Source organism: Canis aureus, chromosome 5 (assembly GCF_053574225.1).
Source record: "Canis aureus isolate CA01 chromosome 5, VMU_Caureus_v.1.0, whole genome shotgun sequence".
Taxonomy (NCBI): Eukaryota; Metazoa; Chordata; class Mammalia; order Carnivora; family Canidae; genus Canis; species Canis aureus.
In genome coordinates, this window is record NC_135615.1 from 35,869,615 (window position 1) to 35,886,289 (window position 16,675).

The following is a 16,675-nucleotide window of genomic DNA, read 5'->3' on the forward strand; positions in this document are numbered from 1 at the left end:
CCAGTACCTAGGGCATAGATTGGAATCCCCATCTCCCTAAAAGTTGTTGGTGAAAGGGTGGACACTGGGAGATGGAGTGGGTTGGGGCCTGAGAAACTGGCACTGCAGAAGCCCCGAGCACTTGAGAGTTTACATCTCCCTATATTCCCGGAAAGGGCTAGGGAGAGGGGCAAACCTCCCTGTCTAAACCCCTTGGGGACCCCCTGTCCATGGCTGGAAGCCCGCTTTTCCTAGAGCCCTCTGCTCCTGCCCAGCCTCACGCTACTCTTGCCCCCAGAGCTGCCCACACTGGTCACTTACTTGCAGGAGAGCTGGTTGATGCCCTCAATGTAGTAGCAGACACCTCCGTTGACACAATAGGACTTGGCTGTCTCGTTGCACTTTCGGGCGTGCCCCGACCAGGATGACAGAGTGGTACTCACTGGAGGTATGAGAGACACGTGCCAGTGACACACTGAGACCACCTCTGGGCCCCAGGAACCACCTCTTTCACACGGTGCTTCATGGCCCCTCTCAAAGCTGGAAGATCAGGAACTGCAGGAGTAGCTGGAGAGGGAAGGTCTGGTGGTTCCTACCAGACACCAGCAAGGCAGAGCGGAGGCCACCAGGAGTTCTGACTGTTTGCCCAGCAACACTTGGCGCCTGTACTCTGGGCCAATGTCTTCCCACCTCTAAAGGGTAGGAAGATTTTCTTTATTTGGGAGGGGATGAGGACCTAGCAGAAAAGTCCTTCTTCTAACAGGTAAGAGCCCACGTCTGGCTTGCCTTTCTAGGGGCTTCACCATGGGTGGATGAGACCTCATGTCTTCCGTGGGGAACAAAGTCACAGGGGTGCAGGGAGGAGACCTCTACACTGCTTGGGATCTCGAGGTAGTCCAGGAGGTAGCTGGAAGCGAGCTGGGCTTTGAGGGGAATGCCACCTTCTGGATACTCATTCTCTAAGATAGAGAGAGACGGGGTGGGGGTGGGGGACAGGGGAGGGGGAGAGAATCTTGGCTTTCATGTCTTCCTCCTTTGTCCCAGAGAGGACCAGCCTCTCGGGACTGCTACAAAGGCCACTCTGCCCCTCTCCGTGGGCACCCAGAGTTTTCTTTGTCTCTGCCCTCATCAGGCAGCCCCATCCTCCCCCACATAGTCAGCTGCTGCATCTGAAGGGAGCCTCGAGGCCTCAACAGCCCTGGCGATAAATCCAGGAGGTCAGGTTGCTGGAGAGGAGGTGGGCTTGGAAGAGGCCTGCAGGGTGGCTGGGACGTGGACACCGGGTGAGAGTGAGCTGGGGCTTTAAGGCTGCTGACCTGGATTGCACATCCAATGGATCAGATTCATTCGATGAATGAAAATAACACAAGTTCTGTACCACCAGGGGATGGCATCCAGAAAGCAAGTAAAAAGTCTGGGCCCCAGTATTGGTTTTCATTTGTGAGCTAATTCCCGAGGCAGCGTATTCAGGCTGGGTAGCACTTCGACCCTCAGAGGCTCAGAGGATCTCCCGCTTCCACCCGGCAGCGGCCTCCTGCCCGAGGTGAGCCACCCTGCCCGGGTTGCTCCCATCTCTTCAGGGGGTACAGAGTCCCTACCGGCCCCCTGTGGGGATGGGATTGAGAGGAGGAGGAGGGGGGCAGGCACTTGGCGCCCTCAGTGTTTAGACATGTGGGAGACAGATGGAGCGCGGGGCTGGGAGTGTATACACAGCGTCACTCTGTATATGTCTGAAGAACTCGCTGATAAAACCTGGTGGGCAGGGCCCGCTCCCACTTTCCCTCCATGCCGTGCCTGCTGCGGCTCTGGCACCCCCAAGCCCCATCCCCGAGGACGTCTCCGCTCAACGCGCAACCCACACTCAGCTGGGACAGGAGGCTTTTGCTGGTCTCTGCCCGCTCTGGGTCAAGAAGACCCCGGGAACCAGAAATGGGACAGGGAAGAGAAACAGCTGAGGTGACCTTGTCTATGAGTTGTGAAATCCTTTGCTCAGGAGGACACCAGAGGTTGCCCTGCCCTGTGTTACACTGCTGAGGAGGAGTGAAGGAAAAGAGCAGAGGGAATGCCTGCCGGAGTCACAGGGTGTGTTGTAACAAGCCCCTGGGACTCCTGATGCCTGGTTGAGCATTCTCACCAGCCAGCTAGGCCCTCATGGAGGAAGAACGAGTCAGCACCAAGGCCTGACATAAGTGGACGGGTGCAAAATGTGATGTGGACCATAGGCTTGGTCCTCTTGTAGGCACTGACTGAGGCAGAGAAGTCTCAGCCCAGCTTGATGACCTCTGTGGTTGTAGGGGGCAGACTGCCCACTGCTATGCCGAATGGGCAGGGGACAGCAGTGACGATGGTGGCGGGGGCTGTGGCTATAATACGTGGTCCTGTCCACATGCATATCTATGCTCATGGAGGCCTTAGGAGGCAGAGGATGACTCTTGGAAGAAGATGGGGCCTCAGCTGGGATGCACGGCCTCTGCTTTCAGAGTCGTGTCATTATGAGGACTGGGCCCCAGGCCCAGAAAGGCAAAAAGTGTGGACGGTGGGGGAGCCAGTGACAGACGGGTCAGAGGAAATGACCACAGGTCTTCCCAGCTCAGAAAGAAGTACCTTGAGGCCACCCCCTGTGATAGCAGGGCCTTCCCAAGTCACTGGAGCCCAGCCCTGCTGGTGGTGAAGGCCCGCGCCAATGAGACTTCCAAACTGAAGATGGAAGTTCACACTGTTCCAGCACACGTGGACTCCCAAGGCAGCACTTCTACACTTCCTTGTCAGCAAATCTATATTTTTTCACTGTGTTCTCTTGTGTTTGGGGAAGTGAAGGTGACATAAAGACTCCAAGTTGGAGACTCTGGCTGCTCCCTTGACACCCCCACTGGGATGGCCCCTGGTCTCCCCACATCATGCAGGGCTCCTGATCATGTGCCAGGCCACTTGCTTCCCCAGGCTTACTCATCACAGTGACTGAGCAGCACAAACCAAAGACCTGGAGGGCACCTTTAATTTATTCTCCTCTGTTGTTTTCTCCATCCATCCATCCATCCATCCATCCATCCATCCATCCATCCACCTTTCTACCTGCTTACAAGGCTCCATCCATGTGTCCCTACCACTTCCCAGCCCAGGTCTCCATGGTCTCTTTCTTGGATGACCACAACAGCCTCATCACTGGTCTTTCTGCCCTCACTCTTGCCTTCCTCTCTCACCTTTTTGCTTCACTGCTGTCAAAGTGGTCTTTAAAACATGCAAAAGCGATCTATCCCTTCCATTTTCAAAACCCTCCAGTGGCTTCCATTTACCCACAGAATAAAGTCCCCCAACTCCTCCCCAGGTCTAATCTGGGCAACCCACCTTTCACATTTCATGTCCTGTCCTTCTCTTGAAGTATCTTCAGACTGTACTAGCTTAGTCCAGTTCCTCTAACAAGCCAGGTGTCTTCCTGTCCAGGATTTTCAAAATAACGGTGTCCCAGAGAGGCCGCTCAGGCTCTTCCCTTACTTCTTCTCTTAGCTGCATACACTCATACTTATAGTACTTATTCTAGCCTAACTAAATGACAAGCTCCTCCACCAGAATGTAAGCTTCATCTGGGCAGGGTCCATGTCTGTCTTGTTCACCAATGAACGCCAATGTTTAGAGTAGTGTGTGACATGTAACAGGTGCCTAACAAGTATTTGTATACAAATACAATACAAATACAAATATTTGTAATGAGCAAGTGAACATCTGATTCTTCGGAGTAAGGTACCTTCTTACTACCATCCCAGGAGCTGGTCTGGTCAACTTGGCCTTATGATGAGAACTTTTCCATAGACTAAAGCATTGTCTCCTATTAAATGCAAATCTTTCTGGAAGGTCACTGGGGAAAGGCAAATCAAAACCACAGTGAGATACCACTTCACACCCCCTCGGATGGCTATATTCATGAAGATGGATGATTATCAAGTGGTAGTGAAGACGTGGAGAATTTGGAATCCCCGTACCCTGCTGGGGGGAGTGTAAAATGGTACAGCCACTTTGAAACACTTGAAAAATTAAATACAGAGTTACCATACGGCCAGGCAATTCCACTGTATCTCTTAGGTATATACCCAAGAGAACTATGTGCACACAAAAACTTGCTAATGAATATTATAGCAGCATTATTTATGAAAGACCAAATGGGGAAACATCTTGGATGACCCAATAACCCAAAATGCTGAATGTGATAAACAAAATGCGGTATAGCCATAAAATGGACTATCATGCAGCCATGAAAAGGAAAGAAGTACTAACATATTTTACAATATGGATGAACCTCAAAAACATTATGGTAAGTGCAAGAAACCAGAGTCCTACAATATATGGCCATTTATATGAAATGTCCAGATTAGGTAAATCTGTAGAAGCAGAAAATAGATTTGTGGTCAGCAGGAGGGGAATGGGGGAATAGGGAGTGAATGCTAATCGGCATAGGGTTTGTTCTGAGGTGATGAAAATGTTTTGAAATTAATGGTGATGGCTGTTTAACCTTGTGAATATTCTAAAAACCACTGACTTATATACTTTACAAAGGGTGAATTTTATGGTCTATAAATTATACCTTAAAAATCTGATTTTAAAAAAATGTCTGGGGGTGCCTGGGTGTCTCAGTTATTTAGTTGTCTGCCTTTGGCTGAGGTCATGATCCCAGGATCCTGGGATTGAGCCCCACATCGGGCTCCCTGCTCAGCAAAGAGCCTACTTCTCCTTCTTCCCCTGCTCTCACTCTTTCTGTCAAATAAATAAAATCTAAAAAAAATTTTTTTTTAAATGCCTGGGAGAATGACTAAAATCAAAAACATAAGGAACAACATGTGTTGGCAAGGTTGAAGAAAAAAAGGAACCCTCATGCACTGTTGGTGGGAATGTAAATTGATGCAGCTGCTGTGTTAAATAGTGTGAAAATATTAAAACTAGAATCACCATATGATCCAGTGATTCCACTATGAGGTATTTACCTAAAGAACATGAAAACACTAATTCAAAAAGATATGTGCACCCCTATGTTTATTCCAGCATTTATAATAGCCAAGATCTGGAAGAAACCCAAGTGTCCATCCATAGATGGACAGATAAAGAAAATGTGATATATAATGGAATATTATTCAGGCATAAAAAGGAATGAAATCTTGTCATTTGCAACTTAGATGGGTCTAGAAGTACAATGCTAAGTGAAATAGGTCAGAGAAAGACAAATGCCATGATTTCACTCATATGTGGGGCTTAAGAAACAGAACAACAGAACAAAGAAAAAAGAGACAAACCAGACTTAACTATAGCAAACAAACTGATGGTGACCAGGGGGGATGTGGGTGGAGGGATGGGTGAAATAGGTGATGAGGATGAGAAGTACATTTGAGGTGGGCACAGGGTAAAGTAAAGAATTGTTGAATCACTGTATTGTACACCTGAAACTGATACAATACTGCACGTTCATTATATTGGAATTAAAATTAAAAGTGCCTGGAAGGTAAGCCCAGGAGGGCTCTATCAGCCAGTAGTGTCTTGGTGGGAGTGAGCTTTTTGAGGCTTTGAAGAGGGAAGGGCCAGGAGGGGAGCTCATGGGCAATATTCTCTCCCTGTTGCTGGCCACTGTAACTGCTCTTCTCCATCACCAATGGAGAAACCTCCACTTCTCTTTCAAGGCCCAGATCAAATAATCTTTCTTCATCAAGGCTCCCTCCCACCTGTCCAGTACGCCCTGTTTCCTGTGGGTAAAGTTGCCTCTCTATCCTCTTTCATATATTAGAATAGGCAGATGCTTTGAGTTTGGGTTTTGGCTTCCTGCCAGGAACTTTGAGGGACTTTGCTGGGAGCCAAGACTATGACTCTCCAGAGCTCAGAAGAGGGTCTTGCTGAACATGTGAGCAAGAAAGCAGGTGTGTGTGTGTGTGTGTGTGTGTGTGTGTGTGTGTGATTAAACAGCTAGCCTTTCTAAGCCCCCAGGTGAGGGAGAGGCCCAGGGTGTCCATGGTCCTGTGACACTCCAGGTCAAATTTGCCTCCCCTCTGGGGTAAAGCTAGGCCCAGCTTGATATCCTGGGACTGGTACAGCCTCCTTGGGACATTCCCAAGATCTCTTTCAGCTGGGGATGAGGCAGCTGGGTTCTCTAACTCAGAGGTGGGTTGGACCAAGCTGATTGTTTTATTAAAAGCACCACAAACTTCTTGCTGACTTCTCCTCCTCCCGGGTAACCAGGGAGGCAGTCTCTTGTGAGCTATCAGAGACTGACTGCAAGAAGGGTCTGCTCTGATTTGGGGAAGGAGCATCAAGCTCTGAGGGAACAGAGCCAAGGTAGGCAGTCAAGAGTCACAGCGATGCCTCATGGGCAGCCACTGCTCCTTGAGCCCTCCCATGCTCTCTTCTGGCCACCCCACCACTGTAGCCTTGGCTTCCCTGGGGCCTGGGCGGGCCGAGCCAACCCACCTCAGGATGAGTCATAGGGGGCAGGCATAGCTGCCCGCTACCCGCCCTCCACCTCCTCCCCAGGGTGTGGTTGCTGCAGGTCTCCTGGGTTCCATGGGTAAACAAGGAGCCTGGGCATCTCTGCCTGTGGAAATGTCCCCCCATAGTGGCCTCCTGATCCCCTGCAGTGGCCCTGTTTACTGCCCCATGTCAAGGGTAGGGACGGCCGTGCACTGACCCGGGCAACAGATGATGTATATGTGTGTTGTGGGGGCTACGTGTACAGGATTTCTGCCTCAACTCAGAAACCTAGAATTTTGCAGGGGAAGAGTCTAGAGATATCTGGGCTCAGCCTCAGATGGGGAAATGGAAGACAAGCAAAGTGGGGTAACTCTCCCAGGATGACAGAGCTTGGAAGAGACTGAAGCTCTGGACTCTCTGCAGCTCTGCCCTGCTGCTCTCAGGCTGGGGAGGCAAGGAGCCCCTCGGGAAGCCCCCGGAGCCCAGCCTAAACCTCTACTGCCTGGTTCCCTAACTGACCAGAGCATGTGCTGCTGAGGGCTGATGGCAGCTCAGGTGTGGCACAGGGCTGCAGCTCCTCTGAAGGGTCTCCAGCTTCAGAGCCCACGCCCAGCACAGGACAGAGGCTGCTACTATGGTGTTCTGCATGGCAGCCCCTTCCTTGTATTCTGCTCATAGCATCCCTCTACGAAGGCGCCCCATGTGTAGTTGTGGCAGGGCCATCACCCCATGACCCTGCCTCTCAGAATGCCCTCTGCACATGCACCAGCCTGGCAAGGATGCCACCGTATCCCCTGAGTATGGCGAAGGGGCCACCCGGGGCACATGAACTAAGAAGCAAGATCAATCAGCATCCATCGCTGGAGTCACGTGAGTGACACAGAGGAAAAGCTATCTCTTTTTCCTCCAGCTGGGAGGCTGGGATGATGTAAACCTGGAGATGTCTGAGGCTGTGGCCTCTTCTTTCCTCTCTAGTCTCCAAACCTGGGAGAAGCCCATTCTATTGTAGGAGAGAATGAAGACGACGCACAGTGGGAGAGGACATCCTGAACCCTACTCTGGATTCTGTTAGGTTTGGGGCCGGTTCTACCTCTGGATTTTTCAGTTTTATAAACCAATGAATAAGTTTCTTAAGATAGTGTTAAGCTGTGTTCTTGTCAGTTACTTTTTAAAAAATTATTTAAGTGATCTCTCCACCCAACAAACTCAGGACCCCAAGAACAAGAATTATGTGCTCTCCTGATGGCCAGCTAGGCAACCCGCTTGTAAATGTCGAATAATAAAACAAGAAATATCAAGTCTGAAGTGGATCTATGAATATCTGCCCCAAAAAGATGTCTGCACGCTCTGGCTGGAGGTAACAGGTGCTGGACACTTAGCATGGTCCGTTTTCCTGGGCTTGGGACAGGTTGGGAAGAGCAGGGGGCCCGGGTACCTCCACTGGGGCAATGTGGGAATCAGGAAAGGCCTTTAGCAGGTTATAAGTCCTTTTCTATATTATTTACCAGGTGCCTACTAAGAGCCAGGCACTGTGCAAAGTCTGGGGACTAGAGTGGCAATTGGCAAGACATAGTCCCACGGAGCTCCCAGTCTGGGTCTGCTAGCTATTGTCATGTCACAAGCTCTCTCATTAACCATCAGTTAGACTTGTGGCAGAATATTTAGCCTCTTTGAGCTTGTCTCATTAACTTATGAGCTACACCGCGGGTTTGTCAGGGCTCAAGAGATAGTAAGGAATGTGGCAGGGAGCATGCTCTCAGGAAGCAGTAGCTCTTCCTGTCACTTCTGGGGGAGAAGGTACCATCCCTGCTCCCCCACTCCTGGCTCTCAGTTCCACTGCAGATGTCACGCTTGCATAGAAAGTTTGGCAGCAGTATGAGATTTGAAAAATGATCTAATAGGATTCAGGAAGTACACAAGACCACAATTGGCCAAGAAGTGGCCTGGGAGCGGGGCATGAGCTGGGAATGACACTGTGGTGTGATGGTGGGGTCAGGGAGGATGGTAGCCTGGGAGAGAGGGCAGGAGGGGAAGGCTAAGAATGGACCGTAAGGGACTGACACAGTGAGGCCTGGAAAGATGGTTCGGGCCAGGTTGGTGTGAGCTGGGCTGTGGGAAAAAGTCCTGGTTCTGTGGCACCACGAGGTGGGGGCAAGACAAGATGAAAGCATCTTTAGAGGCTGTTGCTCTGGTTTAGGTGAATAGAGATGAAACCTGGGCTGGGTTGCCTCAGAGGTAGGGTTGGAGTGGGAGGTACAGACGTGAGAAAGATCCAGAAAGGAGACAGACCAGGACTTGGAGACTTGGACCTTTAAGATACGGTGGTAAGGGAAACAAGGAGGCTGAGGGGCTGGGAAAATGGGGGGCAGGGGCTCACAATATAGGACAGACAGGGTATGTGCCAGGTTTTTCTCCGAAGGTCCTGGGGCAGGGAACGTTCCACATTCTCTATAGATAATGTTGGATTCAGGGAGTACTGGAGGGCTGCCTGGTTAAAGTACAGGCAGGCAGAGGCAGATATTAGACCTACAGGGGCAGGACTGGAAAGGAACCCAAATAACCAGGTAGCCAAAGGAATGCTCAGAGTGTGGGTGTTGGGGGGAGGAAAGCCACGTGTGGGATTTGGAGTTCCCGGGCTCCAGTGGAGGCATGCGGCCTACAGACAGGCAGCTCTGGCCACTTCCCAGTGAGGGGAAGCCAGGCTGCCTGCAAGCTGCCACTAGAGCTGCCATGGTGCAGGCGGAAAGCTGAGGGTGCTGTGGGGTTTTGACCCTGCCTGTTTTTAAGGGAGAGGCCCACCTATGGGAGGAGGGTCTGCCATCCCTGGAAAGAGGCTGCCCGCAGGGGCCAACACACACAAGCCCCCTGGCTGTGGCCCCGGGGAGATGGCTGCCTGCACCCAGGTACCCAGCAGAGCAACAGGCAGTCAGCTCCCACACGCCCGGGGCCTGCCTCTCCCTGACGCCCCGCTCTTGGCAGCCCAGCCTCCCATAATTGCCTTCTAAAAATATCCTTCCCCCACCCCCACCTCTTGATTTCAAAATATTTAGTTTTCAGGATATTTAAAATGAGAGCTGGCGGCTCTTCCAGGCCCAGATAACAAAGCTAAACATTTATGCTTTGACTGCATTTCTCTGAATCGGCTCAGATCTTGGGGCTTGATATGGCAGCAGCAGGAGGGAGGGGAGTCAAGTGCAAGATGGATCATGTGTGGGCCTCCTGAGGGCTGAGGGTGTGACTGGCCTGCCCCTCAGACCCCTGTAGGAACCCTCCCTTTGTTGGGGGACCACCTACCGCTGTTGACGTGGAGCCGGCCCCGGACCGTGTCCTTCCCCAGGATGTTCTCGGCCTCACAGACATACTCCCCAGCATCCTCCACCTTCACCTTGTTGAACTGGAGTCGAGAGTTCTTTCTGGTTGGGGGGGGGGGTGATAAGAGGGGAGAGATGTGAGCCAAGGCCCAGGCTAGCTGTGGTCCCCAGTGGTCACTGCGCGATCATTTCTCCCCACAGAGCCACAGTGGCTGCGCAGGGTGGATGAGAAGTCGATTACATGCGGGGTACAATGCTGAGTCCCCCAAGCTGCAGGGAGACCTGGGGGACAACACAGGGTAGAGCCAGTGGCTGTACACAGGTCTCTAAATCTCTGTGTCCTCATGTCTACTTCTCTAGGGCTGCACCTTCTCTGTAGCCTTTTTCTGGAGGAGGAAAGTGGAGTCTCCTAAGGAAGTCACATGGCTACCTCTCTCTTTTCAGGCTCCCCCCGCCACTCTTCAAAACAGGGCAGCCACTGCCTCACCAGTTACCTCTGCCTGGCCCTAGAAGTGGCTGCCTGCCGCTCTAGATACAGAAGGCCTGCTCCCAGGTACCTGCAGACCCTCAGGTTAAAAGGCTCTCATAGCAAGGGTGCCCAGCCTCCCAGTCCCAACCAGTGGCTTCCCTGGCCTTCACCCTGGCCCTGCCATTAGGTTACTCTGTGGCTTCTCCTAGGGGCTTTAGTTTCATCCATCCATCCATCCATCCATCCATCCATCCATCCATCCATCCATCCATGTAATTAATGTTACTGAGTGCCTTCTATGTGGTAGGAGCTTGGATACCTCAAGGGAACAAATAGATCCTGATCCTCAGGGCCTGACTTGACCCTCATGGCTAACCTGGAGGTAGACAGGCAGTCCAGATGGGAAAACTGAACCCTAGAGGAGCCTCTGGATTTGTCCAAAGGGACCTGGCAAGGCAATAGCAGAGATGGACGAGGAGCTGGAGTTGGTGAGGACACGGGCCCCTCAGTGGCTCATGGACTATTTCCTAGAGCCAGAGGCTGGGAGGCTAGCCCCCTCTGCAAAGGGCTTTGCAGCCAGTCCCTGCATGCTGAAAGTTGTAGGGCCAGGCTGGGCAGTAGGGGTTGTGCTGTGTGTGACTCCAGGGTACTAGGCTCTGGTTCCCCTCTTCTTTCTGAAGACCCTGCCAAAGCTCTCCTTTCCCGTGGTTTCTCTGCATCTGCCCCAGGGTGCCTGGACTCTGCAGGGTCTGTACATACCTCCTGTCCCTCCCTGGGCCGCAGTGCTCTTCAGGGGCCCATCTGAGCTCTGGATAAAGCCTAGTACCCCAGCCTGGCCCGCAGGGAGAAACAAGAAGTAGCATAAAAATTTCTTTACATGATGTAACCTCCTCCACTTTTTAGTCCCAAATTAAAATGCCAGATTCCCAGAATATGTGTAGTGTGTTGGAGGGGTGGTGGAATGGGAGCTGGGGTAATACAGCTACCACTGCCCTGAGCCCTGGGATGAACATCAGAGCCACGACGCTCTTGGGGAAAGGATGGGGAGGTGACACTGGGCCACGGCAGGGGCAGGGGAGCCAGCAAACTGACACCTGTCACCCTGGGGCTGTGCTTTGGGAGCCTGTGTCCTAGGCTCACGGCTGCCTCTGGAGGGCCTCTTCCCAGACCTCCTCACTCCAAGATCCTTTAAACGAGGATCCATGAGGTTGTCTTGTCAATAGGCCCTGTTGCTGTGGTGATGTCCTTGCTGATGTTTAGGCGACAGCTGTCTGCCTGACCCCTCACACTCCCCACCCCGGCTCTCCCCCTTCCTCCGTGACCCTATCCCTCCAACCCTTTCCAGCTCAAGCCAGTCTGTCTCCTTGGCCTGGTGTCTGCCTACAATCCTCTTCTGTCAATTCAAGTTTGTTCTCTTCATTAAACAGAGCCCTGGAGGCCCCTCTGGCTAAAATAAAATCTCCTTCCTGGCTCCAGCCTAATTAGATGCCACAAAGCCCAACTGCCCCAGGACCAGGCTTCTCTCACTTCTGGGCCACAAGCAACTCCCTGACACTAGAGGAACAGAGCAGGTAACTACCTGAGGGTCGCAGGGTCAAGCTATAGGGGGCACAGAGCTAGAACCTCCCTGTCACCCACAGCTGGATTCAAAGGAGCCCCCCTTATACCACATCCTGTGTAGCAGGGAAGGTGGAGTAAGGCTCACAGATATCTTGGGGGACAAAGACTGGAAATGGCAGGAAGGCCTTCCCACATGAGGCGGGTGAGATCTGTGGAAACTTGGTCCAGGGCTCGAGGAGAGGCCCTTTCCTCTGAGGAAATGGCAAGGGGCACCTTAGTTTCTCAGCTGTGTGATGATCTGGCCAGTTCCAGGAAGGGGACCCCAGACTTGCACACAAGGTCCTGAGGTCAGAGCTGCAGGGTAGGGGCTCTATGGGTCCCTCAGCCCTGAAGGAGCAGGAGCCATTGTATTCTCTCATCACTCCTAGCTCCAGGCAGAGACCCTGAGGATTCAGAACCCGGTCCCACCTTCCTGGTAGGCCCGATGCCTGTGTGCCACACTGATCTGGGCCTGCCCCTGCAATGCACGCCCCTCCCCCCCCTCTTAGCCAGTTTTGTGCTGGCAGGGACGGGATCTGGGCGGCTATATCCTCCACCCGTCCACACAGTTTCCTCAATGCCTACCTCATGCTGCCTGCCTGAGGGGCCTGTTCCAGCTTGCCCTCATACATAAGGGAACATGTGGTTCTGCAGGGGAGGGCCCTGTGCTCAAGGCTTGGGGGGCTGGTTTTCTTTTGGCACAGGAAGGCCTGGGTTAGACACCTCAATGTGGCAGCCTCAGAGACAGTACAAGCTGGGGAGAGGGCCTCTGCAGGCCAAGAGCCATTTCAGGAAGGAGGGTGGCCTGGCCGGTGGAGGGCTAGGATGGCCAAAGGGCAAGCTGCAGTGTGGGCAGAATGAAAGAGAAGATTCTGCCAGAGAGGAGACGCCTGCTTACGTCCCTGGCCCCCATGCAGGGGAAGTGTGTGCTTATGTGCAGGTGGTAGCCCTCTTTGCCACAGCAGGGAAATTATAAATTCTCTATCAGAGCTCATTCCACCCCATCAACTCCTGCTGGGAGCCCAGGGGCAGACTGGTGGATTGAGGAAATTTCAGGAGTGCAGCAAATGGGACAGGGCCCTGACAGGAAGAGGGCAGGGGCACACTTCAGGCTCCTAGGGGTCCCCAATACCCAGAACAGAAAGACTTGCCCTGGCCCTGTTTCTGGACTGGAAAACCCACATGTCAGATGAGCCTGACCAGGATGGTAACTTGCTTAAAGTCTAGGTCAACCCAAAGGGTGCCCTGTCCAGTCCTAATGTCACTTGTACCCAGAAGAAGAGTACTCGTCCTGCAAGATTCTAATTAATTCAATACTGAAAGCAGATCTGTGCCAGGCCATATAGGGCAGAAGGGCGTATGCAGGCGGCATCTAACCTCTAAAGCTCTCTCATATTAGAGGGAGAGACAACACCCCGAGGTGCAATGAAATCATGTCTAAGACCCCCTGAGGGGACCAGAAGAGCTGCCTGGAGGGTTCAGGAAGGTGTCCTAGAGGATAGGACATTTAATCTGAGCCTGGAGAACTTTGCCAGGAACAAGGTTGGGGAAGGGGGAGCTGCCAGCACAGGGAACAGCTTGGGCCCAAGTCTGGGATCAGGAAAGGAAAAGACAGGGATGAGGAGTGGTGCAGTATTGGAGAACAGCATGGCAGTGACGAAGAGGGGCGGTGGAAGGGCCTGAGGCCTGGGCTGTAGCTCAAAATGTGTCAAGTAAGGTGCACCTGGGTGGCTCAGCAGTTGAGCATCTGCCTCAGGTTGTGATCCCGGGGTCCTGGGATCAAGTCCCACATCGGGACTTCCCATGGGGAGCCTGCTTCTCCCTCGGCCTATCTCGGCCTCTCTCTCTGTGTCTCTCAGGAATAAACAAATAAAATCTAGAAAAAAAAAATCTGTCAAGTGAGTGACTTATCAGATATGTGTCCTTGTTAGAAAGATCATCCCCTGCTAGAGTCACAGGGATCAGTGGATCTCTAGAACTATAAGCAAAACTGGGTGGATAAGGCACATTTTTTTGGAAGAAAAGGGTGAAGGCCTTTACCACAGTCTGTACTGGAAGCTAGACTGGAAGCTCTGTGAAGGATGGGAGGGGCCATGTCTGGTTCAGTTTCTGGTGTATGTCCAGCCTCTGGCAGAGTGCCTGGCACACCATTGATATTCAATATGTACATGTTAGATACAGAGATGAACTCACAAAGGGGTCTGTGGCCCAGGAAAAGTGGGGATGCCCAGGGGAGGGAAAGAAGCTGGAGGCAGGAGAGCAGATAAGAACACACAGGGCAGAGAGCAGTGTTTCCTGTGGGCAGGGATGGCATGGGAGCAGGTGCCATGCAGCAGGAGGTCTGGTTCTGCCACAGCTGAGAGGGGAGCACAGAAGGGTGCAGCAGGGCCAGAGGGGATGAGGGGGAGACACTAGACTTGGGCCATACAGGATTAGAACTGTCTGTAGGTATCCCAGGGGTGGGATCCCATATTCAGCCAGCAGCATGGGTCTGGAACTCAGGTACAAACAAAATGTCATGAAACTGGAGACAAGGTTATCAGCTAGGAAAGGGTAAAATTACCTACAAGTGGAGAGGAGAGGAGAGGAGGGGAGCCCCCAACACTGGAGAGTTCCAGTACTGATGGTGACTGAGAGAGAGTGGTCAGAGGGACAGGAGGACCAGGAGGGGGGCCGCAGGGGCCACAGAGCCAGTGGCACCCATGCCAGTGGCTGCAGTGAGGCATGGGGCTGGGAAGCTCTGAGGTCACCAGGGCTCTCAAGAGCCACAGCCATAGGTAGCGTGGGAGTGTATTTAGAAGGCAGATTCCAGCAGGGCAGAGAGGCATGGAGGACGACAGGGTGGAGTCAGTGGACACGGGACTGACCCTGGATGATGGTGCAGGGTAGAAGCGGGCCAGGCAGCAGCTGAAAGAGGGACAGGCACACAGGGGTGGAGGGAAAGCTTTGAGAAGGGAAGTGATGGAAGAGAGTTGGTGGTGGAGAGAGAGGGAGGTGGAAGTCATCACTCAGGGCTGCCCAGATGCATCCTGGAGTCTGTCTTTCACCAAAGGTTGCCAAACGGGGGGCTTTCAGACACTGGGGCAGATCCTTTGGGAAGTTTTAGGGACAAGAGGGGACTTGCATAGGTAAAGCTGAGTTTGATAATCCAATTGCCTTCAAAGATCTTCATTAAACATTCACAGTCAGCAAGACACCGGACCACCAAAGCCAGAGGGGCCTGGAACCGCAAGGAGAAATGGGGCAGGGCCAGGAGGGAGGACTGAAGCCGGTCCCCCTTTTCAGGAAGGGTGAGGGCAGCCTGGTGGACAGAGGGAGGGGTGAGAGAGGGAGGGGAGCATCTTACCTGCCGTTGCCATACTTGATGCGGATGTCCCGGCTGCGGTTGAGCTCCTTGCCATCCTTGAACCAGCGGTAGGAGGGCTGAGGATTGCCCGCTGCTGCCTCGCACTTCAGTGACTGCTTCTCACCCACCTGTCCGGTCTGGCTCTTCATCTTCTTCAGCTTGGGCCGGGTGGCTGTGGGGTACAAGGCAGGGAGGTGAGCACAGTGGCAGGGGTGCAGTGCCAAGCACAAGCAGCAGAAAGAAGGCCACTGTCTTCAGGAGGTGGAAGGGTGGCCTGGGGAGCCTACCCTCCTGGTGTCATTTCCCAGTTCAGTTCAATTACTGTTCACAGAGGGTCCGCGGTGGTGTCAATGTAGCTACTACCTATGAAGCTTCCCTCACACTTGCAATGATACTTGGGGCTTTCGAAACATTAGCTTAGGAAAAGAAACCCACGAGTTCACTGCAATGATGAAACCCCTTTACAGATGGGGACAACTGAGGCTAAGAATGCAGAAGTCACTTTCTCCAGGTGAACTGGGAATTCAAACCCAGATCCCCTTGACTCAGATGCTCATGATCTAACTCCTGTCCCAGATGCCCAGGCCTAGGCTGGGCCCAGAGGACACAGGAGGACCAAGATGACAGACACAGCTCCTGCCCTTAGGGAGGTCGGTCTGGCAGAAGGGCCGTAACCTGGCATTAGCATCACAGCATGGCCCCTGGAGGCTTGGAGGTGCTGAAACCAGAGGAAGGACCTCAATCCAGATTGGGGGAAGAGCTAACTTAGTCAAGAGCTAAGGGATGCTAAGACCCTAGGAGTGGCAGGAAGGGAGGTGAGCCAGGCAGAGTCAGCATTGTGGCTTAGGAGAATCACATGGTCTGGAGAGGTAGGCTGATGTGAATGGGTCAGGTGGAGCAGCCATCTGGAGGACAAGGCCTGGGGCTATACTGGGGGACACAGGCCCCACTAGGGCTCCAGGCAAATGCTAGGCTCAGCAGCTTCTCCCATTTTTCTTTTCTTTTCTTCTCTTCTTTCTCTTCTCCTCTTCTCTTCTCTTCTCTTCTCTTCTCTTCTCTTCTCTTCTCTTTCTCTTCTCTTCTCTTCTCTTCTCTTCTCTTCTCTTCTCTTCTCTTCTCCTCTCTCTTCTCTTTTTAAAGATTTTTATTTATTTGTTCATGAAAGACAGAGAGAGAGAGAGAGAGGCAGAGACATGCAGAGGGAGAAGCAGGCTCTTGAGGGGAACCTGATGTGGAACTCGATCCCAGGACCCTGGGATCACGACCTGAGCCAAAGGCAGACACTCAACCATTGAGCCACCCAGGTGGCCCTTCTCCTATTTTTCTTACACAGAATTCTATTTCCACATGCCCAGGTCTCCCATGCTTCATTTCTTTGCTGCCCTCCCCTTGACAACAACAACAACAAAAAAAAAAAAAAAGGAAAAAGTACTCTGTTCTCAGGAAGGTAAGGGCAAGCCCATGTTTCCTGCTGAGGTATGTAATAATTTCCACTGGGCAGCCCTTTATAGGTTACACAATGCTTTCATG

The 16,675-nt window shown here is 52.5% G+C and overlaps 1 protein-coding gene across 1 annotated transcript in view; it reads right to left on the bottom strand.

The window, feature by feature from the left end:
- NRG2 (neuregulin 2) overlaps window positions 1-16,675 on the bottom strand; it is a 241,148-nt gene that overhangs the window by 21,681 nt on the left and 202,792 nt on the right. The window contains exons 3-5 of the mRNA XM_077897475.1: window positions 15,146-15,317; window positions 9,715-9,833; window positions 301-421 (exon numbers count right to left, since the gene is read on the bottom strand). Coding sequence (XP_077753601.1) covers window positions 301-421; window positions 9,715-9,833; window positions 15,146-15,317 — 412 coding nt within the window. The remainder of the gene's footprint in view (window positions 1-300; window positions 422-9,714; window positions 9,834-15,145; window positions 15,318-16,675) is intronic.